The 27,360-nt window shown below is 40.8% G+C and overlaps 1 protein-coding gene across 1 annotated transcript; it reads left to right on the top strand.

Annotated features, from left to right (window-relative positions):
- The first annotated feature begins 3,810 nt into the window (after window positions 1–3,810).
- Window positions 3,811–19,147, top strand: LOC129726040 (uncharacterized). Its single transcript, XM_055682600.1, has 6 exons — window positions 3,811–3,949; window positions 4,009–4,108; window positions 4,165–4,189; window positions 17,917–18,105; window positions 18,166–18,494; window positions 18,555–19,147. The coding sequence occupies exons 1-6, from the start codon at window positions 3,926–3,928 to the stop codon at window positions 19,055–19,057; spliced, it is 1,170 nt and encodes a 389-aa protein (XP_055538575.1). The 5' UTR covers window positions 3,811–3,925; the 3' UTR covers window positions 19,058–19,147.
- Window positions 19,148–27,360: the final 8,213 nt, after the last annotated feature.

Here is a 27,360-nt window from a genome sequence, read left to right as displayed (position 1 = left end):
ATAAGTTGAAAAGCCAAAACAAGGGTTTTACGAAGGCAGGAGCAAGATTTTTCATGAGTGAGGGTGGAATTCCATCTGGACCTGGTCCTTTTGAAGCGTCCAGTTCTTTTAGTGTTGCGAGGATTTCTTGAACAGTTATTTGCTTAATAGATACGTTATTTATTTGTTCATGCAAGTGCGAGAAATACTCAAAGTCCCTGACTTCGTCGCTATTTTTATAAACGGTTTGAAAAAAACTCGCAAACTTGTTGCAGATTTGCTTTGAGTCAGTACTGGCAAAGTCTTCATATTGCATGCGAGATGGGAAGTTATTAGACTTCATTTTATAGTTTGCAAATTTAAAAAACTGTTTTGGGTCTGATTTAATGTTATTTTCCACCCTTGTGTTGTAGTTCTCATACGCAATAGATATTTTAGTATTCAGTTCATCACAAACGTTCAAATATTTGTCCAAATTTCTTTGGTCTTTAAGTTTTTTGTGAGTTTTATGAGCTTTTTGTTTCCTATTCTTTAAATTTTTGATTTCTCTGGTGAACCAAATGGGATCTTTTGAGCTAACCGTTTTCTTTTTTGATTTTGGTACAGTTGAGTCTAGAACACTATACAGTGATGATAAAAAATTATCAACCGCTTTGTTCATATCTATTTCATTTTTTAGAAGTGATTGCCAGTCGATGTCAGTTAATTTACGATTGATTAGTTCAAAGTTTGCTTTAGTGAAGTCATATTTATATTCAGGCTCATGATCAGAGGGTCGTGATCTCTCGGTATCAATCATTAGCGAGTACTCAATTGCAGTATGAAATTTTTCATTTTTCCATAGGGGATATTCTGCTTTGTCAACACTAAAATCTTCCGTGCAATTGGTGAATAAAAAGTCTAAAAAACAGTTTTGCTCATTCCGGATTGAGTTTACCTGATTTAATCCAAGTTGACTAAAACCGTCAAAAATAAATTGCAGAGTTTCGTTTTCTCCTACTACAGGAAGTAAAAGCGATTCATTATCATCGTTTACAATAAAATCAGCATCATTTTGATTGAAATCTCCATATATATGAATTTTTGAGTTAGTGTGGGACTCATCATTCACTAATTCTACCGTCCTTAAAAATTTTTCATATGATTGCTTTTTGGCAAAGTGGGGTGGAAAGTAAACAGATACGAAAATATGGATTTCACCCTTCAACAGAACTTTAACCCAGACATCTTCAAATTCGGCATGTTTCTGGGTTATGATTTGCTCAGAATCATGCTGAACCCCAACAGCCACAAGCACTCCTCCACCTGATTTCTTATCAGATAGTGATAAATCACGATCGCTCCTGAACATATTAAAGGAACTGTTGAAAACTTCTTCACTTTTAATATCTTCGTTCCAGTTCGTTTCCGTTGCTAAGATGATTGAGTATGAACATCCACTTATTCTGTTATTAATGTGATTAATTTTGAGTGCACTGCTCATCCTGTTGAAATTCTGAGCATAAATCAAAACTTCATTGACTACTGGCGTTGTTTTTTCTTTCTCTGAGCGTCACTGATTTTGAGAACACGAATGCTTACAATAACATCCATCACACGGGAAACTTGCTGATCTGAAATTATTGTTATTGTTATAGTTGTGGCTGCCAGCCAAATGGTAAGGACACGATACAGCTGAAGAGGTCGCGGGAGTCGTTAAGTTGAGCGGGCTCGTTGAAACGGTAGGCATGAAAGATGATTGTGACTCATTATTCGCTGGGTACGGATTAAGTATTTCGCCTCGTTGAAAAGAGATATGCTGGAGATTAGGTGGGGGTCGAGAAAATTTATCCTTCGCTGCAGCAAGAAGCACACGGTCTGGTGGTAGTTGGTTGTAGTAGCTGTTGTTAAGATTCCTGTTAAGATTGAGGTAACGATTCGGGATTTGATTGTTGTTATTATTGATGCTGTTATTGTTGTTGTTGGAGTTGTTAATGTTGCGGTTGTTGTAGATGTTATTATTGCGATTGAAGTTATTATTGTTGCGGTTCTGGTGGTTGTTGTTGCTGCGGTTGTTGTAGATGTTATTGTTGTGATTGTAGTTGTTATTGTTGCGGTTCTGGTGGTTGTTATTGCTGCGGTGGTTGTAGATGTTATTGTTGCGATTGTAATTGTCATTGTTGTTCAGGTGGTTGTTATTGTTGCGGTTGTTGTAATTGTTACCATTGCGGTTGTTGTTGTTAGTATTGTTGTTGTAAGCCTGTTGTCGTCGATTCCTCCTTCTTCTGGCTGCATCTGCATTCTTCAACTGTACCAAACGACGCTTAATGCTATTGCCATATTTTTTGCACTTCAAAGTACGACAAGAAAAGTGTGAAATTGACTGTCAGAGTGGAGGTTTATATTGAGGAGTCATATTTATTTTCAGGTCCCATTCTACCAAAACTTAAAGTTTGATATGTCGCAAGCCAGGTTTCAGAACCATTGTGCATATAGTCTGGTTCACCGGGGCACCCGATTTTTGCTTTATTAATTTCGGCAAAAGTGAAAAACTTGGCTGTAGAGCGTGCTCATAGCGGTTATCAGAAAATTTCTGATGGTACGCTCAATTTTAAATGATGCGCCGACAATTCTTGATTCTTCCGGAAAGCTTCATGTTTGAGAACTAAGCACTCGTACACATTATCATCATTTTTCGTATGGCAGCACAGTACAGTCGTCCATATGGATACAGAAAAAATTGTTTCACCTTTCAGCAGTCATGTCTTGGCCTTGTCGTCAGTTGATTTTGACGTTAAGTATACATCATATTAACAGTGTATAAATTAGTTCGACTTTTGCTCACGCGCAGCGACAATCATGTCCGATGAATTCTGCAAGAGTCAGGTATCTTGTTCTAGTCATCTTTGTTTAGACGCACCTCAAGTCAACGTTGTAGAAGCTCAAATTTTCTGAGTCAATCAGTTGGCTAACACTTTGTAGCTCCTCCCTTATTTATATTAATTTCAAATACTCTTCTAGACATTGAATTGACAAGGTTATGGAGAGTATTAACAGAGATTTGTTGCCAGCATGAACGCATGAACTGATTGACTCAGAAAATCTGAGCTTTTACTGCGTTGATTTGAGGAGCGTCTAACCATTCGGTGTCAGCTTTTTTTTTTAATTTTTCGCATTTTTTATTCTTTCAAGTGCACTCTTTTGAAGAATTCATCAAGTGCATTTTTTTTGGAGAAAAAAATATATTGTTTGTTGGTGGCCGACTGTCCAGGGACTTTTCTCTTTGATATCAGCTCCTTCCTATGATATTCATGGATGATGTAGAGAATTTTTCAGTCTCGATTACGGGCTTTGCTTACTTTACTTACTTTTTTGGCTAACGGACCGTTTACCGGTCTAGGGCCGAACGAATTAGAGATGTCCAGCTTCTTCTGTCTTGGGCAGCCGTTCTCCAGTCTCCCCGTACACCAGCAGATCGTGCATCTTCTTCCACCGCGCACATCCACCGCGTGCGAGGCCTACCACGGAGTCGACGGCCTCTTCCTGGTTCGGGCTTTGTACGGGCTTTGCTATGCGTACAAATATTGCTGATGTGCCAGCTAAACACAGTGAAAGATTGGGTTCAAGTTGTACGATACTGTACATTTAAATCCTTGCTTTACATACAACATAACGGATCAGGATGGCATTCAAAAACATGGTCTACCTCACATCATATAGAAGCTGGTCGTTCGACACTAGTAATCATCAACACGGAGGCATTTTTAATCGTCATTCAATGTTTAGCAATCGAAATTTCTGTGAATTTTATTATTAAATACACAAAACAACAAGGTCTCGTTATCAGCAATATAACAAGTTCTACTGGGTCAACTGCTCGAATTATCTCCAGCGCAACGCGAAGTCGCATCAGTTTTCATTTGTTTCTTGGTGCGAGAGGATTAAAATTCGGAAATCTGGGTCCATCATGGGACTTACGAAATATTTAATTGTAAGTAAATATCGAACTTAAAGGGATTTTGATATAATTTTCAAACCGAATATTTTCAGATTGGCTGCGTGATGCTAACCGTATTGTGTAGCGCTGATATGAATATCAATATTAAGCAACCAAATGCGGACATGTATCATCAACAGAGCACCCGAACCGGTACTTCGGCGAAGCTCGCTAAATTGGGATTCATTTCAACTCTTTTTTGCTCGTAGGTCAGTTCGAATATGGTTATCATGTTGTAGCCGTTGCGAACCGATCATGCTTAAGCGAGTAGTTTAAGCGCCACTCCTTACGGAGACTACCGCCAAGATAAATGTTGCCCGGATGAGACTGCTTTTCTATGCAAGTCCAAGTTGAATCCCTTCGGAGAAAGAATTCAGATCGGTTCAGCTCGCTAGCTAGTTTCCGCCAAAACCGGTGCACAACTCGGAAAGAAACTTAACGAACCCAAAGCTCACCGTACATAATTCTCGATATAGAAATCACTTAAGCTTTTATCATCACGGGAAACTTACAAAACCCGCCACCAGACAGCGCCAACTCGAGAGGAACCGAACATATGCATGCCTGAGACTTTCGCATGCTGCGAACTAAACGGAGCGAACGAACTAAGGTGACTAGGGAAACATTTCATTATCTAAAAGTCCTGCATTACTCGAAAAGCGGGTTTATTCGCGACGTAACATAATTGGGTTAATTTTCGATTCAGCTTATTTTATATGTACATGGGTTTTACTTCTATCTTTCTACTCTGTTTCGGGTGCGAATTCTCCTCCAAGCTTATCTCTTTTTCTCTCGTACTCTCACGGTGCGTGCGGGCATAACGACTCTACTTAATCATTCATAAACTATTCCCGAGAGCCAAGGATAGATCGACTTGGTCTCCCAGAAGCGATCGCAATTTACGTTACGGCGCGTCCGTAACTTCAGTTACATGTGACGAATCGTGTCACTTGAGCTCAAATTTTTCTATTAATTTTTCTTCGGCCCGACTAAAGCGGGGACTTCAAAATGGCCGACTCGCGGCTTCACATACGCCGCATGGCGTCTTCTTTCGGTGGTACTTTGTAAGATAAGTGGAACGGACTCACCGAATCTCTCTCTGGGGATCAGTTGTTGCTGCTGCTGGTGGAATCTGGCTGTAGTTCTATCGATGCATGTGGTTCTGGTTTCTCTCTCTCGCCGCCTGTGGCGGCTGGCGGGGATTTCTAATTATCCGCCGATGACAAATGGGATGCGGCATTTGCCGCCAACGTAACTGCAGGTGCCGGCCGGAATGGGTTGATCCGGGCCAACAGAAGTGTTTTCTGGACGAGTCCGGCGAATCTGTCGATGTTGACTCAACGTGGTAGCGGGCAACGGGTGGCGCGCAAGCGGTGCGGCAAGCGTATGGAAAACGTGCTCTCTCGTGGAATCTCCGATTCCTAGGATAGAAATTGCCTGATGGCATACACAAAAAGGGGTCGTTAGCCTCTCGCACGGGTCGTTAGCCTCTGCGCACATGGTTACCTTCTTTTTTTCTATCCTGCACACGAATCGGGTTAACACTTGAACTATTTCGCACGTTCTATTCTACCTCCTGAGAAATACAAAAACTTTAGCTCATGAACTACTTCCCTAGCACTCTCTGCTTTTACCTTGAAGCAGTGACCTAACGCGAAACTATTCACTTCCACTATGTTTGGCGGTTTGGAACGAAGTGATCGTACAGTTTTAGCCCTCAGATAAACTAGGAGACCTGACTACTTGCAGGAAGTACGTCAGTACATAATCGAAAATCCTTCGGGATCACTCGGAATTCGCTAAATAATTCTTTCGGTTCGTTTTGACCTACGCACGTAGTTTTGCCTTCTCTTTCCTTCAACTTTCCTAGAAAGGTTCGTTTTGAACCTGCATGTGAAGTAATCTCACTCGGGTTTCCTTATATAATTCATTTCGGCTATCTAAGGGATCGACGCATGGACGTGCGACGCGTGGCCTACATTTTGGCGATCTTACCTTAGACCCAACCCAACTGAGCACTAATCAAGGTGAATATTTACAGGACTTAAGTGTTATATTCTAAATTTTATAGTAAGAATATTTTATCGCTTCCAACTCAACCGTACTGCATTATGCTGTGACCGGCAACGGTTACATCACTCCATGCTTAAATTACGAAAATTTAGTTGAAACAATTCAACTAAATTTTCGTAAGGGGAAAACTTACGAAAATCTCAAACGCGAAAACTAACAACTAACTTTATCTATAAAGCATCAAAATTTAGCATAGCAATTCGAAAGTTATCAACCATTCGGAGTCATATGTGTTCATCATCAACCCGAAGGCTGACTCTTCCTCTATTTCCAAATCATGATCTATCACAGATCATGTTCGTACTGACCTTCAACGTTATGTAACTCGGGTCTTCAACGAATGTCGAACACTCTCTCTATGCTTATTTAGTACTTTATGGACTTTCTAGATATCCTGAGCGATGTGTTTTTGAAACGATTTTCGCTTCTGCTTCTGTATTCGCAAGCAATGCACAAACTTTCCCTTACGCGAAATAGATTTCAGAACTAGTAACTCCTCTCCTACCCTTGTAGTATTGCTGAGGACAATACCGAAAATTGCATAATATTCTTTAATTCAGGTTCATTCAGCTCTGCCCTATCTCAATCATGGTGTTGAGTACCTCGTACCGAACTGAAGAACCGCAACAACAAAAAAAAAATTCATTATAAACCTTAACTCCAGGCTCATTCAAAAAGAAACACCTCAATCATTACGTTGAGAACCTCGTTTCAACATGAATTTACCGCAAACTGTTTCCAAAGTTCCGGCTCCCCCGAAATTATACTTCAGGCACTAACAGACCTCTCTTCCGAAACGTACATGACTAAACCCATTTTATGTTTTGATCTCTGCATCATAAATAATGATCAAAAGAAATCTCATAAAATCTCCACAACCCTGAAATATTTCGCACCTTCTACCCGAAAGTTTATGTGCAGCCCTTGCAAACGCAGACGCAGAAACGTCAACCAAACGGAACTACAAAACAAAGTGCAATCAATCGGGAAAAAAAACTCACAACGTGTCCGTACTGTTTTACCCTCTCGCGATCATTATTTACAAATATGATAAATTTTAAACTTGAATTACGACGTACAATGATAATGGAGCTGCAACTATTACGGGGGGAGTATTTTATAAAAAATTCTCCCTAAAAAAAAACTGAGTGCTTTGTGATTTTACTTTCAGGAGCTGCGTCGTGGGATTCATAACCAACGAAGCGAATCTCCCGAGCGAACCCCCACTATCTTCAATGAATGGATACTGATAATTACAAAACTAGCCTAATGGAAATCTCTTCAGATATGCAACCAGAACTTACGACGGACATTCTGTTTAGCGGAATTATTGAAAATTGGATATATGCGAAAACCAACTGGCTTTAGCGCCAAGATGGCTGCCGAGAGAGTTACAATGGAAAATAGTAATCTAAACTACGATATTATACATGATGAAAACTAGACTATGAAGATGAAATGAAATGAAATAGCTATAATCCTAGCAGGTAAACCAATCCTATAATTAATAATATTTACATTCTTTCTCTAGTCTGGTCGTTACTTCTCACCGTTAAATCTCGCAAGATCTCAGTGTCCGTGACCTTGGCCGTGAACTTTGTCTAAGCCGTGGCTGTTATGAATTGAGTTTCAACTCGACTTGAATCATGAACGGGTTGGATAGTTGCCCTTGAAATTCTCAGTGCATGCTCTGCTGTTGTATTCGTTTGCTTCGCGCAGAAGTTGCCACTATGCATTTTCGTGCATCGATTGATGCTTAGTTGTTTCGCAAAAGGCTTCTTGCTGAGAAAAGTATATGAATTCTACTCGACTCGATCAGAGGAGGAAACTAAGTCTCAACTCACTCTTTCCGAGGAGGAAATGATGTTTGCCTTTGAGGATTTTTGTGCACTTTTCGGTGCTTAGTTGTTCTGGACGAAATTACATAGCTGGTTGTTACGTTTTGGTCTCAACTCGACTCGATCGGAGGAGGACATCGAAATATCTACTCAACTCTTCTCGAGGAGGGGACGTGTATGCCATTGAAGTGTTTTGGTGCATATTTATATGCTTTGATGCGACTGTTGACCGAAGTTACATAGCTGGTAATTGTGTTAAGGTTGTGCTTCTCAACTCAATCGGAGGAGGAAATGGAAGTTTCGACTCTACTCTTCTCGAGGATGGGGAAGTGTTGCCATTGAAGTATTTGTGTGCTTGTTTAAATGCTTGGTTGCTTCTCGGAAATGCAAGCGACATAGCTGATAACTTGTTTTGGTTTTAACTCAACTCGATCGGAGGAGGAAATGGAGTTTCGACTCTACTCTTCTCGAGGAGGGGGAAGTGTTGCCATTGAGGATTTTTGTGCATCCTTCGATGCTTCGTTACTACCGCCAATAGCAGGTACATAGCTGAAAATCTGTTTTGGTTGTGGCTCAACTCGATCGGAGGAGGAAAGGGAAATTTCGACTCAACTCTTCTCGAGAAGGGGAAAGTGTTGCCATTGAGGATTTTTGTGCATCCTTCGATGCTTCGTTACTACCGCCAATAGCAGGTACATAGCTGAAAATCTGTTTTGGTTGTGGCTCATCTCGATCGGAGGAGGAAAGGGAAATTTCGACTCAACTCCTCTCGAGGAGGGTGGAATGTATACCATTTAGGATTTTTGTGCATACTTTGATGCTTCGTTACTACTGCAAGTAGCAGGTACATAGCTGAAAATCTGTTTTGGTTGTGGCTCATCTCGATCGGAGGAGGAAAGGGAAATTTCGACTCAACTCCTCTCGAGGAGGGTGGAATGTATACCATTTAGGATTTTTGTGCATACTTTGATGCTTCGTTACTACTGCAAGTAGCAGGTACATAGCTGAAAATTTGTTTTGGTTGTGGCTCAACTCGATCGGAGGAGGAAAGGGAAATTTCGACTCAACTCTTCTCGAGGAGGGGGAAGTGTTGCCATTGAGGATTTTTGTGCATCCTTCGATGCTTCGTTACTACCGCCAATAGCAGGTACATAGCTGAAAATCTGTTTTGGTTGTGGCTCAACTCGATCGGAGGAGGAAAGGGAAATTTCGACTCAACTCTTCTCGAGGAGGGGGAAGTGTTGCCATTGAGGATTTTTGTGCATCCTTCGATGCTTCGTTACTACCGCCAATAGCAGGTACATAGCTGAAAATCTGTTTTGGTTGTGGCTCATCTCGATCGGAGGAGGAAAGGGAAATTTCGACTCAACTCCTCTCGAGGAGGGTGGAATGTATACCATTTAGGATTTTTGTGCATACTTTGATGCTTCGTTACTACTGCAAGTAGCAGGTACATAGCTGAAAATCTGTTTTGGTTGTGGCTCATCTCGATCGGAGGAGGAAAGGGAAATTTCGACTCAACTCCTCTCGAGGAGGGTGGAATGTATACCATTTAGGATTTTTGTGCATACTTTGATGCTTCGTTACTACTGCAAGTAGCAGGTACATAGCTGAAAATCTGTTTTGGTTGTGGCTCAACTCGATCGGAGGAGGAAAGGGAAATTTCGACTCAACTCTTCTCGAGGAGGGGGAAGTGTTGCCATTGAGGATTTTTGTGCATCCTTCGATGCTTCGTTACTACCGCCAATAGCAGGTACATAGCTGAAAATCTGTTTTGGTTGTGGCTCATCTCGATCGGAGGAGGAAAGGGAAATTTCGACTCAACTCCTCTCGAGGAGGGTGGAATGTATACCATTTAGGATTTTTGTGCATACTTTGATGCTTCGTTACTACTGCAAGTAGCAGGTACATAGCTGAAAATCTGTTTTGGTTGTGGCTCAACTCGATCGGAGGAGGAAAGGGAAATTTCGACTCAACTCTTCTCGAGGAGGGGGAAGTGTTGCCATTGAGGATTTTTGTGCATCCTTCGATGCTTCGTTACTACCGCCAATAGCAGGTACATAGCTGAAAATCTGTTTTGGTTGTGGCTCATCTCGATCGGAGGAGGAAAGGGAAATTTCGACTCAACTCTTCTCGAGGAGGGGGAAGTGTTGCCATTGAGGATTTTTGTGCATACTTTGATGCTTCGTTACTACTGCAAGTAGCAGGTACATAGCTGAAAATCTGTTTTGGTTGTGGCTCATCTCGATCGGAGGAGGAAAGGGAAATTTCGACTCAACTCTTCTCGAGGAGGGGGAAGTGTTGCCATTGAGGATTTTTGTGCATACTTTGATGCTTCGTTACTACTGCAAGTAGCAGGTACATAGCTGAAAATCTTGTTTATGAGTTAGGAGTCCGGTAAGTGAAGCTTCTTGAGGTATTTACAGTGGAACACCCCTATTCTTTTCCCTCTCTCGTCCTCCAACTCATAGCAGTGCTCTCCAACAATTCGTTTTACGATTGCTGGTACGTATTTGGGAGCTAGTTTCGCACAATACCCTTTCCCTTTATCAGATAGTTCGGTGTTTCGCTTCAATACCTTTTCACCTTTTGAGTATTGCGGGCAATTAGAATTTGACCTCAGGTTATAGTATTTAGAGTGTTTTTCAAATGCTTTTTTGAGGTTCTCCCGTACCTCTGCGTACAACTTCTCTCTCTCATTATCTATTGGACTGTTGCTTTCTGCTGCCGTATCTCTTAAATGACGATATTCCTGCCCATCGGAAATCATATTTCTGCCAAACATTATAAAATATGGCGTATGTTTCGTCGATTCATGTACCGAATTTCTAATTGCATTAGCAATTGTTTGGATGTTATTAGCCCAATCTTTATGGTCTTTTTTGATAGTGGCTCGTATGGCAGTGGTCATCACTCTATTTACTCGCTCAGAGTCATTAATTTGTGGGTGGTAGCTGGGGGTTTTCCAATGCGTAATGTTGTATTTATCTAAAAGATTTTGAAAAAGTTTTGATATAAACTGAGTACCATTGTCTGTGAGTGCAACTTCTGGTACGCCGAATAATTGAAACACCATGTTTTCGACAAACGGTACTAACGTTTCAGCAGTAGCCTGTCTAAATGGCTGAATTAGCACAAATTTACTAAAAACATCTGTAATTACTAGAAGGCATGTATTTCTCCCTTTCCCTGACACTGGCAGCGGACCAACATAGTCCATGGTGATGAATTGCCACGGATACTCAGCAATTTTCTTTTGATTTTTCATGGGTGTAGTCGTGTTGATGTTAGTGGCTTTGCTTGTTTGACATGTCACACAGCTCTGGCAAAAACGTTTGGTTTCCGTACTCATCATCGGCCAAAAGAAGCGTTCCCTTATTGCCGCGAGTGTTTTCTCATAGCCCATGTGAGATCTTTCGTGTACTAGTTTTATTATCTTTTCCCTGTCTGGCTTAGACGGATACCGTTTCCAACAAAACCTCGCATCTTCGATTTTGCCTTGACTTTTCACTAGTTTGTAGATCTGCCCATCCACTAGTCTAAAATCAGCGTAACTTTGCGGATCTTTAGTTATCTTCTGGATCAATTCTTGATAGTCTGGGTCAACCGGTGTCGTCGTTATTTCTTCCACCGAACGAGATAAGCAGTCTGCTGTTATGTTTTGTTTCCCTTTACAGTATTCAAGCTCTATATCGTAAGACTGAATTTTCAGTGCCCATCGCAGTAGTTTGGAATTACCAGATTCCACTCCGATAGTGAATAACCAAAGTAAGCTACGCGCGTCTGTTACCACTTTGAATTTTGATCCTTCCACAAAGTGACGAAAGTGCTCAATTGCCAAGAGTACCCCAAGACACTCTTTTTCGACACTTGCGTATCTTTTCTGAGTGCTACTGAGTTTTTTGCTGAAATATGCTATGACTCTTGGTTCTCCGTCAATGTGTTGAATCAATGCTGCTCCCACTGCGTTATCTGAAGCATCTGATTCAATAATAAAAGGTAAATCAAATACGGGATTGGCCAAAATCGGTGCCGACACTAGTGCAGATTTTAACTGCTGAAACCCCTCTTCTGCTGCTTCCGTCCATTGGAACTTCGTTTGTCCCTTTTTTAAGAGATCGGTGATTGGTGCTACCAGTTTACTGTAGCTACCGATAAATCGTTGGTAAAATCCGGCAAGGCCAAGCAAACGGCGAACATCCTTTATATTCTTTGGTCTGCAGTAATTCAGAATTGGCTCAATTCGTGCATTGTCTATTGCCACACCCTGATCGGTTAGTAAGTAGCCCAAATAATTCACCTGCTTTCTGCAAAAACGCGATTTATCTAGCGAGATCGTTAAATCTGCTTTTTTCAATCGGTCTGCCACTATCCGCAATAGCCTAAAATGTTCCTTTAGATTTTTAGTTGCCACCACAATGTCGTCCAAGTAAACGAACACGTATGGTTCTAGATCGAAGCCGATTACCTTGTCCATTAATCTACACATAGTAAAGGGAGCGTTAGTGAGACCAAACGGACACACCTTGAATCTAAACAACCCTTTGGATGTTCTGAAGGCCGTATAATCTCTACACTCTTCTTTCAGTGGAATTTGGAAGTAGGCGTCCTTCAGGTCGATGACCGAAAAGTATTTAGCGCTTTCAAGGCGGTGAAAGATTCCCTTCATGTCTCTCATCGGGTAAGAATCCTTCTTTGTCAGAGCATTTATACGACGAGAATCCAAACACACTCTAAGTTTCCCATTTGCCTTGCGAACTGGGACTAAAGGGTTGGCCCATTCACTTGAGCATTCCTCAATTGCGTCGATCTTCTTGTATCGCTCTATCTCACGGTCCATCTCCGCTTGTATCGATGGTGAACATCGGTATACTACTTGTCGTCGCGGCTTTGCGTCTTCTCGCAGGTGGATTTCGTGTTGCAACAACGTCGTTCGGCCTAAGCGATTATCCGTAGTACAACTAAAAGTTCGTACTACTTCTGCCAGTTCTGCTCTTTCATTCGCGTTTAAGTCGTGCTCAATTTCAACTGTTTCTGGTGTCACTTTTGATGCTTCTGGTATTTCTAACCCTGGTATGTCCAGTGTCTCGTCAGGTGCCTGTTGTTTGATTGCCGGAAACGATTCAATCGGTTGAATAAAAAAATGGAAAATCTCCTCTTCAGTTGTTTGCTGCTGCACTTTAATTTCCGTTACTTCTTCCAGACCGAATTTTCCTTCGATCATCGGTTTTATTCCGAAGATTTTCCAGAAGTCAATTCCTAGTATCAGTTTCCTGGTGATTTGTGGCACAATTATTACTGAAACGACCTTCGTTATGCCCTTAAATGTAATGGGAATATTTGCATAGCCTAAGCATGCATATTGTGTTCTATCTGCCGTACATATCTGCACTGGCGAATCGAAAATTTCCAGCCCATATCGTCTAACGATTTCTTCTGAATTTGTCACGCTTACACTTGCCCCTGAGTCTAACAGGGCCTCTAGGGTAGTGTCAAAAATTGCAACCTTTACATGTGGACACTGGTTCGTTCTCACATGAATTTCTGAAATGTTTTGCAACGGATCTATAAACGGTTGGGAATTGGTTGAGTTTTGTTTCGGGGTGCGAGATTTCCCATATCCGCCCCCAACATTTAGTTTCCCGACTGTGCATTCTTACCTTCTTGACTTGAATTCCTAAAGTGTCTGTCACAGTTGCTTGTTATCTTCCCTGGGTTCCCGCAAATGTAACAAAATGTGTTTTTTCGTTCCCTGCATTCTCTCCAGAGGTGACCGGGTTGGTTGCAATTCCAACACGCTGTTCCACTTCTGACTTCACGTGGATCTGTTGCCTGAGTTGTTCGGTTTGTCGAAGACTGTTGGGTTCTCCCTGCTCTTTTATAGACGTTGTTCACTTCTTCCGGTTCTGAATCGCTATCCTGTGAGTCCATTTCCACGTTGTTGACCGAGTGTCGTGGTCCTATCGGGTGTAATGCTGGATCACTAGCATCAATTCGATAGTTTACATGTATCAGTTCTTCTATTGTCGTCACCGAAAAGCAAGCCAGCTTGGTACGGTAGTGATGCCGCATATTTTCCCACACCATTTCGAATTTTCTCCGATTCGACAGAGGTTTCGTCAGTAACTTGTTCATTCTCTCAATTTCTGTCACAAAAGCAATAAAAGTTTCCCCTCGTTGCTGTTTCCTATCATATATTCGCTGACGGTTTCCTTGTTCTTGGTTTGGATTACCGAATCGGAAACGAATATGCGCTTCGAACACTGTCCAATTCCAAGAGGCGTCGTAGTATGTGAAAAACCAGTTTGCTGCCTCCCCGCGTAATAGCAGGTGAATGTGGCCCAATAAACTATCCTGTGGAATTCCACTCATGTTCGCGAGAACCTTCACTTTGTAAATGAAGTCTTCGATGGTTGCAGATTTTGCATCACCTGAAAAATAAATGTTCCATCTCTCAATTCGACGATCATACTGCATGCGATCATCTGACCGTCTCCTACGGTCTGGTGTCGCTCGTGTCTCTGTGCTGTTTGAATCTTCTTCGCTACTCGCTTCGCTGGTCGTGTCGTAACGTTGGTCCGATCTATGTTGTTGCTTATTCGGAAAATTCCGGCTCGTCACCGGTAGGGTAGTCACCGGTCGGGTCAAGTAATCTCCTTTTTTTGGCTGTCGTTCATTTGTTTTCCAGGGCCAGCTCTCTGCCACTAGCGATGGAATTGGAACGCTATTTGTTTGCCTCGTGTCATTACCTTTATTCCTTCTGGCTCTGTCTTCTTCATTGTGAGCTTCTTGCTCAATCGATTTGGCTTCCTTCTTCTTAATCAAATCCACTAGCATCTCGTTCGTCTTCATGCAATCGTTCATTTTTCTTTTCATGTCTCGTATCTCCTTTTGTAATGTTAGGTTTATTTTGTACACTTGGTCTAACTCTCCCAGTACCCTCTGGTGTCCTCTATTCGAGGGACCCTTATCCATTCTGTCTTCTGTAACTATTCTATCCTGACTCTTCGAGCTGTTTTGTCCAACTTTTTTGGTTGCCCCTAGCGTATTATTCCCATATAAATGGAATGGACTTCCCACCGGCGTTGTCTTCCCTTTATCATGAGGTGATGCTGTCACCGAAATTCGCGGTACCGTTCCTCCTACTGCGCCTATCTCTTCAGACGACTCACGGCTTTCTGCCTGTTCTGTCGATGTCACTGCGTCTTTTGCAGCATGCGTGTTTAACATGCCAACTATTTCGTTTATAATGAAGTCTTTCATCTCCTGAGCATTCTCGTCCATAGCAGTACAACGTACAATTCTCCAATAGTAATGTTTGAGACGGGATACGAGTTTCACATCTGAGCCTTTACTCAAACCGTCTCGAATCGCATTCACTCTTGACGAAACTAAATCAAATTCTTGCTCAATAGTGTACATTGAAACATACTCTTGGTTTTCTTGCACATCCCGTTTAAACAGTCTCCTCAGTAATCTCCGTTTTGTATCTAAGTCATTCCCCACCTCTTCATCATGGTGTCGCAATTTAAGTTCGTAATCAATTTCGTCATTAAGTAAATGATCAGCATATGGATATTTCCCACCCATGTTTATATTTTTCGTGGATAACACTCAGTAACCCAAAAAAAAAATGTACAATAAATGTAAGTTTCCGATTAGCACTAAATTTCTAGTTTCCGTTCAATATAAATGTATGTTATAGTTATGAATATATTTTACTAAATGTTATCAATAATATGAAGAAAAAAAAATTATGTTTAATAAAAAAAAAGTATTTTCAGTCACCGTTTAATTATTACTCCAGATATCCGAAAAAAAACCCGTAGATAAGCTAAGATTAGTTCTCCGAAAATATAAGTTTTCCTCTGGAAGATCCCCAAACTTCAATTACTGAATTTAAATTCTGCACATAATGTACTTCAACATAACTCAATATAATCCTCAATATTCGTTCAATCAGTATTCAACCAACGTTGGTCTATGCATAAAATTATCTCTTCAAACATTCCCAAACTATCAGCGAGTTTTTAATGAACCGAAATATTTTCTTTAAACTGTAATAATCGTGAATGAATTAAACTTCATTCTGAAATGCCTTTATCCACCAAAGATTAACTCGTACTTTTACGTTGGGCGCCAAAATGTAGCCGTTGCGAACCGATCATGCTTAAGCGAGTAGTTTAAGCGCCACTCCTTACGGAGACTACCGCCAAGATAAATGTTGCCCGGATGAGACTGCTTTTCTATGCAAGTCCAAGTTGAATCCCTTCGGAGAAAGAATTCAGATCGGTTCAGCTCGCTAGCTAGTTTCCGCCAAAACCGGTGCACAACTCGGAAAGAAACTTAACGAACCCAAAGCTCACCGTACATAATTCTCGATATAGAAATCACTTAAGCTTTTATCATCACGGGAAACTTACAAAACCCGCCACCAGACAGCGCCAACTCGAGAGGAACCGAACATATGCATGCCTGAGACTTTCGCATGCTGCGAACTAAACGGAGCGAACGAACTAAGGTGACTAGGGAAACATTTCATTATCTAAAAGTCCTGCATTACTCGAAAAGCGGGTTTATTCGCGACGTAACATAATTGGGTTAATTTTCGATTCAGCTTATTTTATATGTACATGGGTTTTACTTCTATCTTTCTACTCTGTTTCGGGTGCGAATTCTCCTCCAAGCTTATCTCTTTTTCTCTCGTACTCTCACGGTGCGTGCGGGCATAACGACTCTACTTAATCATTCATAAACTATTCCCGAGAGCCAAGGATAGATCGACTTGGTCTCCCAGAAGCGATCGCAATTTACGTTACGGCGCGTCCGTAACTTCAGTTACATGTGACGAATCGTGTCACTTGAGCTCAAATTTTTCTATTAATTTTTCTTCGGCCCGACTAAAGCGGGGACTTCAAAATGGCCGACTCGCGGCTTCACATACGCCGCATGGCGTCTTCTTTCGGTGGTACTTTGTAAGATAAGTGGAACGGACTCACCGAATCTCTCTCTGGGGATCAGTTGTTGCTGCTGCTGGTGGAATCTGGCTGTAGTTCTATCGATGCATGTGGTTCTGGTTTCTCTCTCTCGCCGCCTGTGGCGGCTGGCGGGGATTTCTAATTATCCGCCGATGACAAATGGGATGCGGCATTTGCCGCCAACGTAACTGCAGGTGCCGGCCGGAATGGGTTGATCCGGGCCAACAGAAGTGTTTTCTGGACGAGTCCGGCGAATCTGTCGATGTTGACTCAACGTGGTAGCGGGCAACGGGTGGCGCGCAAGCGGTGCGGCAAGCGTATGGAAAACGTGCTCTCTCGTGGAATCTCCGATTCCTAGGATAGAAATTGCCTGATGGCATACACAAAAAGGGGTCGTTAGCCTCTCGCACGGGTCGTTAGCCTCTGCGCACATGGTTACCTTCTTTTTTTCTATCCTGCACACGAATCGGGTTAACACTTGAACTATTTCGCACGTTCTATTCTACCTCCTGAGAAATACAAAAACTTTAGCTCATGAACTACTTCCCTAGCACTCTCTGCTTTTACCTTGAAGCAGTGACCTAACGCGAAACTATTCACTTCCACTATGTTTGGCGGTTTGGAACGAAGTGATCGTACAGTTTTAGCCCTCAGATAAACTAGGAGACCTGACTACTTGCAGGAAGTACGTCAGTACATAATCGAAAATCCTTCGGGATCACTCGGAATTCGCTAAATAATTCTTTCGGTTCGTTTTGACCTACGCACGTAGTTTTGCCTTCTCTTTCCTTCAACTTTCCTAGAAAGGTTCGTTTTGAACCTGCATGTGAAGTAATCTCACTCGGGTTTCCTTATATAATTCATTTCGGCTATCTAAGGGATCGACGCATGGACGTGCGACGCGTGGCCTACATTTTGGCGATCTTACCTTAGACCCAACCCAACTGAGCACTAATCAAGGTGAATATTTACAGGACTTAAGTGTTATATTCTAAATTTTATAGTAAGAATATTTTATCGCTTCCAACTCAACCGTACTGCATTATGCTGTGACCGGCAACGGTTACAATGTGAACACCGAGAGCGATCAGTTTCAACACAAGGTCAAAGGTCCTGATGATGTAACTTACGGTTGTTATGGTTATGTGGACCCAACAAACAAGAAACATTTGGTGTATTATGTAGCGGACCATATGGGCTACCGAATCATTTTCCCAAATCGACCCACGAAGATTTTCACCCAACGAGTTTCCGACAGTTTGTGAGTATTGTATTCTATCCAGGAAATATGTAGATCATGAACGTGTTACAATCTCCATAGAAACAAGTTGGATGGATCCCTCAAGGGTAAGGATTACGATGAAAAGGTAGTAGCTTGGAACGAATTGTATCTGCCTGATTCTTGCTTTCGTCTGGGAGATATACTGTCTTCATCAGCTTCAACGTTACAACACCAGGTTGTGCAACCGCTGGTTCCCTCTAGCCCATCTCCTGTCCATCCAGTATATTCGCAGCCAGATTTAACAAAACCCTCACCAGTATCTCCAGTATATCCTCAACCAGCATTACCAAAACCCACACAGTACGACCTCCCAAGTACCAGACCGTCTACCGCTTACCAGGTTTCTCAGGGACAAGGACAGATATCTGGTTAGTACATTTTTCAACAGTCGATACGATATGTGTGAATCAATAACTTATACTTACTAGAGTCTGACAACGATTTAAGTCGTGAAGATCAACTCACTGAAAGCTACCAGGTTCTTAACAGTTCCGTAACATATTGGTCTGGCCCGTTACCGGACATCAATCCAGCTCAAATAAATTTGGACCAGTTTAATATTTACTCTCGAGAGGAAGAATCGCGAGGCCAAAGCGGTCCGCAACAGTTTGTCTCGCAGCAGCTCGGCCCGCAACAGTTCGGGCTAAATATAACTCAGCTGTTGGCTCAAATCGAAGCCGTGAACTCACAGGTCATCACCTTGAATACGTTTTTGAAAGGAATGGCCAGCAACCCGGCTACTTTCAGCAGCGTCAATGAAGGAAGTTGCAAATCGGTGCTCCAGTTGTTACGTACTCAGAAAACCACACCGCAGCTTGTCTATGTTCCGATACTGATTCCATATGTCGAGGGTCAACACAACATCAATCAACCGGCCTTGTTTGGAGTTCCTGCTGAGCGTCTTCAGCAGCAATCGAAACGACGACCGTGATACTGGTACAGCACAAAATGAAGGTTATTTTTCCAAAGTTTTGGTGATTTCTTTTCAAATAAAGTGTTCCAGTGATATTATTTTCAGAAATTAGTTTTGACCATGACCATGAACAAATTTTCACAGCTTATAATGACTTGTTGAATATCGATCAAAGTAAAAAAAAATAATTACGTTGTGTTAGAGAAGGTAAAAATTACTTTTAGCATTGATCTTGTGACACTGTTTTTCAACAAAAATGGTTAAATGTAGAGTGCCTATATATAACTAGAGTGGCGCCGTGTCATCCAAAGTAACGCTGGTAACACTGGTAACACTGAACATCCTTTCTCTTTTTCCCACACGTGTTAAATAGGTTGTTTGCTCAATTGGAATGACACTGACAGATATTTTCTATTCCAATTTTGACAGTGTCGCCACTCTATATATATTTGAGGCACTCTAGTTAAATGGAATCGTTTAGACCATCTCTTTAGCATCACACCATGTTTCAAGGGCTAACATCTCAACATATTTGAAAACGAGATAGCATATCACCGCTTCTTTTTATATATCTTTATCTTACCACATACATAAGACATACGTAACACTGGCGTTTTTTTCTAGTACACGTTGCCCCATAGTACTCCGTACCTCGCCCTGTCAAACTGCTCGATAAATAATGAACAAAATGAATTTCTTTTTCTCGGCCTTATCGAGCCCCAAAGAAAATCCCATAAGGAACTGTCAAAAAGTTATTTACAAAATCAATGCAGCATTTTTCGAGTAGGAACGAGACAGATGCAGGGCTGCGCATGAACACTGCCTTCAAAAACAACTCAAACAGTGATTTTATTCAGGGTGTGGTACCATTCAAGTAGTTCATTTTGTACCAAATTTTTTGGAAGATTTTTTCCTGAGTGTTACGTATGTCTTATGTATCTGATCTTACTGCTGACAGCGGGCACAAATTAATTCGAGCCCATGACATGAGTTCATTGTCATTCTCTGTTACTCGGTATAGGGATGCCAAAGGCTCGAATTAGACCGAGTCATTAGCATCTCTATACCAAGTAACAGTGCACACTGGGCCAGAAATGGAATTTAGGGGAACGAAATTAATAGCGCTCTCAGGGTCTGACCAATCGGTTTCCGATCTTCTTCAAAGTTTCTTGGTATAGTTAGGGCTTCATTTTGCATGTTTGAATTAGTTCGGAATTTAGCCGCAAAGGTGGCGTTGCGATGCTCACTTCTTTCCCTTACGCGCTAGAGCTTTGCGGTATTCGACAAAGTTGTAGATCTCTAAATTTCATGAAACTTTACAGAATATACAAAATTTCTAACTCTTCAAGTTTCAGAAATCTACGAGTTTTTATAAATTTTGTCTGAATTTCACGTTTTATTGTGATAATTTTATGAGTTCACTCTGATTAATTTCTTACAATTTTTTTCTCGATAGAAATTGAATAGTTACGCCGTTTTTTTCCGAGTACAGAAGTTTTTGAAGTACTTAACCGAAAATATTACACTAAATTTGAAAAAAATACATAATTTTGTGGAGCAGATATCTCAGCGGGTAGCAAGTATTAACAAACCATGATTTTTTTCTAAAAATTGTCCATCAAAAAATCTTTATTTTCTGAAATTTTGGAAGAAGTATTTTTTGGTGTTTTTGTGATATTTCAGTTTGAATATAACCATAGGTTTCATAAAAAATACAATTTCTATGTATTTATTGCATGGAATATACGGTCCAGTACTTTGATACTCTATCCAACCTATGTGCAGTCTTCAGCAAAGTTTCTCAGTGAAATAAGAACTTCAACTTGACGCTCAGTTTAATTCGCGATTTGGCCGCCTATATGACGCTTCGACATCAACTTTTTATTCTTACACGCTAGTGACACATACATAAGACATACGTAACACTCAGGAAGAAATCTTCCAAAAAAGTTGGTTCAAAATGAACTACTCGAAAGTACCAACCTCTGTGAAAAAAACCTCTGTTTGAGTTGTTTTTGATGGCAGTGTACCTGCGCAGCCCTGCATTTTTCTCGTTCCTACTCGAAAAATGCTGCATTGATTTTGTAAATAACTTTTTGACAGTTCCTTATGGGATTTTCTTTGGGGCTCGATAAGGCCGAGAGAAAGAAAATTCATTTTGTTCATTATTTATCGAGCAGTTTGACAGGGCGAGGTACGGAGTACTATGGGGCAACGTGTACCAGAAAAAAACGCCAGTGTTACGTATGTCTTATGTATGTGCTAGTGATCTGCAGTTTTCGACAAATTTTCAGATTTGAAAATTCTATGTAACTTCGTAAAAGAAACGAAATTTCTGTCTTTTAAATTTTTTTGGTAATTTACGAGTTTTTGAAGAAAGAATTTGTTTGAGTTTCACGTTTCTTGTAATAGTTTTGTGATTCGAAACATTAAAATCATTAAAGAATCGTCAAGGCCAATGAGGGTTAAGCACAATGGATTTGTTTGCGTTGCGCTGACGCTGATTTGACAGAAAATGTATGGGCTAACTGTCAAATTGCCGCAAACGCACCCGCAACGTATTCATTGTGTTTGGGCCTTCAGTGAGTTCCTACCTACGCACATTAGTAAACATGTAAACCCGGGTACACACTAATTTTTTTTTGCTGGATTTTGCCGAGTTGTAAGACCAGCAATATTTCATCCAACTGACAGCCCTTAACCACATACATAAGACATACGTAACCCTGGCGCTTTTTCCTGGTACACGTTGCCCCGTAGTACTCTGTACCTCGTCCTGTCCAACTGCCTGACAAATAATGAACAAAATGAATTTTTTTTTTCGGCTTTATCGAGCCCTAAGGAAAATCCCATAAGAAACTGTCAAAAAGTTGTTTACAAAATTAATGCAGCATTTTGTACCAACTTTTTTGGAAGATTTCTTCCTGAGTGTTACGCATTTCTTATGTATGTGGTTATGACCAAAATACTGTTGAACTATAGTTGTATATTTATCATATTTACTTTTACGTAATCTAGCTCAACAATAATCAAGCTATGGCCGCGCATTAGCTTTCAGTAACTTTGCCATGATCCCGTATGAGCTTCGCAGCGGTTTGGCGGATTTTGGTAATGACAGCTTGACGTGAAAATTTTTGACACATCGATTTGCTCGCTGGTTTCCAGCAAACATTCATTCACTGATTTGTGTTCAGCAAATAGTCTGCTGTGTTTTCGTAAATAATTGAATCGATCACTGGTTTTCAGTAAATTAATCAATTCAATACTGGTTAACAGTAAAAATAAAATTACTTAATGAAATTCTGTAAATTTTGGAACTGAATTACAGAAAGATTTTGGGAAAAATGCTGTGTTTCAGCAAACAAGCGGTTTGCAGATATGCTTTCAGCAAAGTATTTTGCTGGATCATGAAGAAACATTTTGGTGTGTAAAGTTGCTATTGTTTTCTAACTGTGTTGTCTAAAGTGTTCAAAGGAATATTCGTCCAGTTGCCAAAAATATAGGATTGCAAAAAAAACAGTGATTTGTTTATGTTTTCCTCAACAAGTGGCCCTAACATATTCGTACGTAAATAGGTCTATGCTACATTCACGAACCTCCCAGTTGGTCTCGTTGTACGATGCTGGTCGAACAAGCCAGTTGTCGTGGGTTCGAGTCTCGGCTCGGGAGGTACTGTTAGTGTCAGTAGGATCGTAGCGCTAGCCCCGCAATTGTCCTGTACACTAAACAGTTGGCTGCGAAGTATGTGTACAATAAACAGAAGGTCAAGATTCGAATCGGAATGTAGCACCAAGGCTTTGCTTTTTTTTACATTCACGAACAAAAAGCAGCTGTCACACATGACTTTATACAAGCCTATTCAGAAGGATAGAAAAATGTCCACAAAGGTTAAAGCAAGATAGGAAAACAGAAAAAATAATAGTAAGAGATTTCAAATTACGATTAGTTGAATAAATATTAGGGTGGGGAATCGTTATATGGAAAAAACGAAACTTGATAGCAGAAAGCCAGAACCAAGTTTTTTTTTTGTTCTATTTGGAGCCCGAAACAATCCAAAATTTATCGGAAGTCGATTGGTTTAGTCTCCGCTTGGTGCATTGCATTTCAAATTTATATGAAGATGTGTATGGAAAAACCAACCATTTTGCATTTTCCTTTCTAAAGAGCTCAAAGTGGCTCAAACCAAAAGGTTTCATGACTTCAAATGCTAGGTTTTTTGATGCCTAACAACTTGGCCGAAAACATCAAAGAGCTAGGGTGTCCCAAAAAATACTGGAGCTGTTTGAAGTTGCGTATGTCGCAATATATGTTGCAAATCATTTTTTCTGCCAACACTGCCAGTGTACCGGCGTTAGTCAGATTTCCATCAGAAGTAACCTCTGAAACACGTTGTAGATTTTACCTATGCCTAGAATATTGACCTGAATTTGTTTGTTTGATCCAGCTGAGTTAGGCTGACCAGACGTACCGTTTTGAACGGAACAGTACCGTTTTTTAGACTATTTCCAACCGTCCCGTCTTTTGCCATTTTGTACCGTTTTCGGGGACTTTTTTAAAAATTCTTAAATAAGGCTTTGCATCAAAATAGTCCTAAATGGAAAATAAGTTTCCAAGCAGCCCGGATTTTTCTAATATTACTGAATACGTTTTGTGCCTTCCTGACAGTACCGCACCACTGAAAAGGACATCTAGCGTGAACTGATAAAAAAGTCGCGATTGAAAGTTGAGACTATATAATTGTTAGTCAAAATCTCAATCATCCATGTGACAAATTTGAGAAACTCATTGCAAAAATCAAAACTCTTTTACACTCTTCTACGCTAAATTCCATCAAACGCTAAGCATCGTATTGATAATTGTTTGCATGCTTTGGTTGGTAAAATTTTTCAAAAATCAATTTCATCGTGTGTCCCGTTTTTTGAACCCCTTTGTCCCGTTTTTATCCCGAGAAAATCTGGTCAGCCTAAGCTGAGTGTATAAACTCGTTACGACAGGTTATTTCTGATGGGAATCCTACTGGCGCCGGTACATTGGTAATGTTGGCAGAAAGCAAGATTTTCTGCATTTAAATCGACATACTCAAGTTCGAACAGCTATAGCTCTTCTTAGGAACATCCTAGCTCTTCAGTGCCTGCTGCAAAGTTGGTAGGCATCTAAAATACTATACTTTTACATAATGTAGTGCATTATTAGATCATTATTGAGCTCTCTAGAAAGGTAAATGGAAAAAAGTAGGTTTTCCCATATAAATTTTCATACAAATTTGAAATGCAATGCGCCAAGCGGAGACAAAACCAATCGACTTCCGGTAAGTTTATGGTTGTTTGGGGCCCCAAAAGGAACCAAAAAAACTTGGTTCTGGAAAATCGATCACTTTTCCCCACCCTATTAAATATCCATAGGAAAACAAAAAAAATTGAAAACCCCAAAAAAAAATTTCAGATAATTCAGAGGAATGATTCAGACAATTTAGCGATCTCAAATAAAGTTTGAATCTCTACAAATGCTGTTGGCGGTTGAAAATGCCAAAGGAAAAAAATGATTCCATATTAAAATCGAAATATTCAAAATTCAAAATTTCCTCATTTAAGGGGTTATATCCCTTTTTAGTTTTCAAAAAACCGGAAAAGTTTTTATTTCATCTTCTTCAAATACAACATCTTGAGAACATTTCCACAAATTTTCATAAAGATCTGAGCAATAGGAAGACAGTTAGAGCGATTTGCAACGCGCCTCGCCACGGCCGCATAAGCTAAACTTGAAACTTTACACGCGATTATCTCGGAACAGTTTTTTTTCCGGAAAATGACTTTGCCGTGAAGCTGATCGCGGGAAAACGACTGAACCGATTTCCTTCATCTTTTTTTTTAATTTTCGTTATAAAATTCGCCGGTCCTTGAACGATCGCTTTTTGAAACACAAAGTTACATTTTGCCGCAAAAAAATTTTTTAATGCAATTTTTTGCGCTCAAAACGTGCATTTTTTGGGAAAAACGTTCCCGTTTGCAGTGAATACAAAATACTCATAAAAGCGATCGTTCAAGGACCCGGCACACTTCTAAACTAATGAAATAATATGAGTTTTTCGATTTCGGTTGACCCGCTGAGTCTCTATCAGGATCACCGCAAGCCTCTGCAAAAAAATAGCGTTTCGGGGAAACGGCCATTACTCCAGTAATAATTGGTATATCTCAAAATCAAACGTATTTTCTTGTTGTTGATAAACTGTAATTTCAGAAAAATACCACTTTGATGCAATGAAAATGGTGCTATGCACTTAAAAATAAATTCAAACTTCCCTCATTTTTCTCGACCAAAAAGGTATATAACCTCTTAAGCTGACAACTATTGAAAATGATTCCATACGTCTGATAGTGTAAGTAACAACCAGAGGTGAGCCAGCCTAAAGTAACTATTGTTTCACATTAAGGACAAAAAACAGCAACAATATGTGCAAGCTGCTAAATGCTGGATATTGTGTACCATCGGTGCCAAGTGCACCTACAGGAATAAAATAGACCCCATACATGGTCTCTTGCCTCTCATCCAGTCCCTCCTATTCCGACCTCCACGCGTTGCCAGCTGGGATACGGGCAACAAAGGGAGGATCGGGTAACCAACCCCGGTGGGCAAAATTGGACAAAATTGGCAATTTTTCATGGGTTTACCTTTACACGCACTGACCTAACTACGCATGCAGCATCAAACATATTTACCCATGAGTCATCAGAAAAAAATTAATTTGCGCGTTTAAATAACGGTACCCCGCTGCGTCGAAAACGGACATCGAGCGGCAGCTCGTGAACACAGAATACGCCCGGTCCGGCATCCACAACATCTTAGCACTATTGAAAGAAAGCCCGGTTCCGGACGGCCGACCACCCTGAGCGACAAGAAGCTCCAAAGGATACTGTAGAGGAAGACTGAAGGAAAAGTGACTACATCGCTGCGTGCGCTTGGCCTGTAGGTCGGTGCTTGACGAACATGGACACACATGTCAGAAAGCAGTCCCGTCCACTAGTCTCGGAGCTGCGCCTGAATAAGATGGTAAAATCGAATTTCCCGGCAATTCACGACGTGGCGGTGGCGATGGACGACGAGACCTGTCTCACCCTGGATGGCAACGACTGGTAGGGCACTCTGTATTTTACTTTCCCCACGGAAGAAGTAAGCACTGAGGTGAAATTTCTTTCACACACCAAGTTCCCCAAGACGGTGCTGCTGTGGCTGACAATTAGCGAGAAGGGGATGTCGAAGCTGCTCTTCTTTCGCTTCGGACTGGCCGTGAACGGGGGAATTTAGAGTACGAAGTACCTGCCGGATATTGCGCCGTTCACCAAAAAAAAAAAAAAAATACCATAAGGCTTTTTTTCCGTGTTGGGTATTTTCGTCACTGCGACCAATTTTTTAATATTTTGTGACATAATCACCATAAGGCTTAAGACACGGTGTTTTGGCCAGATCTGGAATCGGCTCACTATTTGAGGCGATCGTTTGAGGAGATGGAACGGCTAAATGTGGTACCCAAGTTGGCGAACCCGTAAAATGGCCCCAGTTGCGTCTCATCGAGGATTTCTGGCAAACCTGAAGCGTAAGATCTACTCCAACAATTTTGTCGCGAGATTTGAGAAGGAATTGATAAATAAAACGAAAAAAGAACTCAAAAACATGCCTACACGCATGTTTTCGGCCAGCATGGTGAATGTTCCGGTTGACTGCCGGAAGACCGCTCGCAATGGCGTAGAATTTATTGCGAGTAAGCTAACATAATTATATTCCATGGGAAATTTATTAAACTAAATTATCTGACTTTTTTTCATCGCTATCCCAAAAAAGTCCAATTTCTGTTAATGCAAACGTTATTCAATACGGTTAGAGAACAGATTGGTCTTAAATATGCAATAAAGTTAGTGTTATTGCGTACATAGTTAATGAATAATAAGAGTTTGAAGTTCATTTTTTGGGGTAAAAACTGATTACTCTTCACGGGGATGAGGTTTACACTAGGTCCGTCTTATGATGCGAAAGATTCCTCGGTTTCAATTTGATTAAATAAGCTATGCGTACAACCATTACTTGAGTCAAGACGAACACGGCAAAAAATTGAGTTCAAATGGCGTGATCCATATACGCAATTACTGTTTTATATACAACAAATTCGAATAAAATGTCTACACTATCTCATGTGAGAAGTGCTCGTACGACACCACTAATCATCAAACCGGAGGGATTCCCGATCGTCATTTAATGTTTAGCAACAGTGATTTTTGTATATATTTTCATTGCTGCGGGAATTAATCATACGAAACAACAAGGTTTCG

The sequence above is a fragment of the Wyeomyia smithii genome, chromosome 2 (genome assembly GCF_029784165.1).
Source record: "Wyeomyia smithii strain HCP4-BCI-WySm-NY-G18 chromosome 2, ASM2978416v1, whole genome shotgun sequence".
Classification (NCBI taxonomy): domain Eukaryota; kingdom Metazoa; phylum Arthropoda; class Insecta; order Diptera; family Culicidae; genus Wyeomyia; species Wyeomyia smithii.
The sequence above is the reverse complement of the archived record's forward strand: the minus strand, read 5'-3'. Positions and strand labels throughout refer to the sequence as shown.

Coding starts and splice junctions, on each gene's coding strand:
- LOC129726040 (XM_055682600.1), top strand. CDS start 3,926: ATGGGACTTACGAAATATTTAATT. Junction 4,109..4,164: donor TCAACAGAGCACCCGAACCG/GTACTTCGGCGA, acceptor TTTTGCTCGTAG/GTCAGTTCGAATATGGTTAT. Junction 4,190..17,916: donor TTCGAATATGGTTATCATGT/TGTAGCCGTTGC, acceptor CGGTTACAATGT/GAACACCGAGAGCGATCAGT.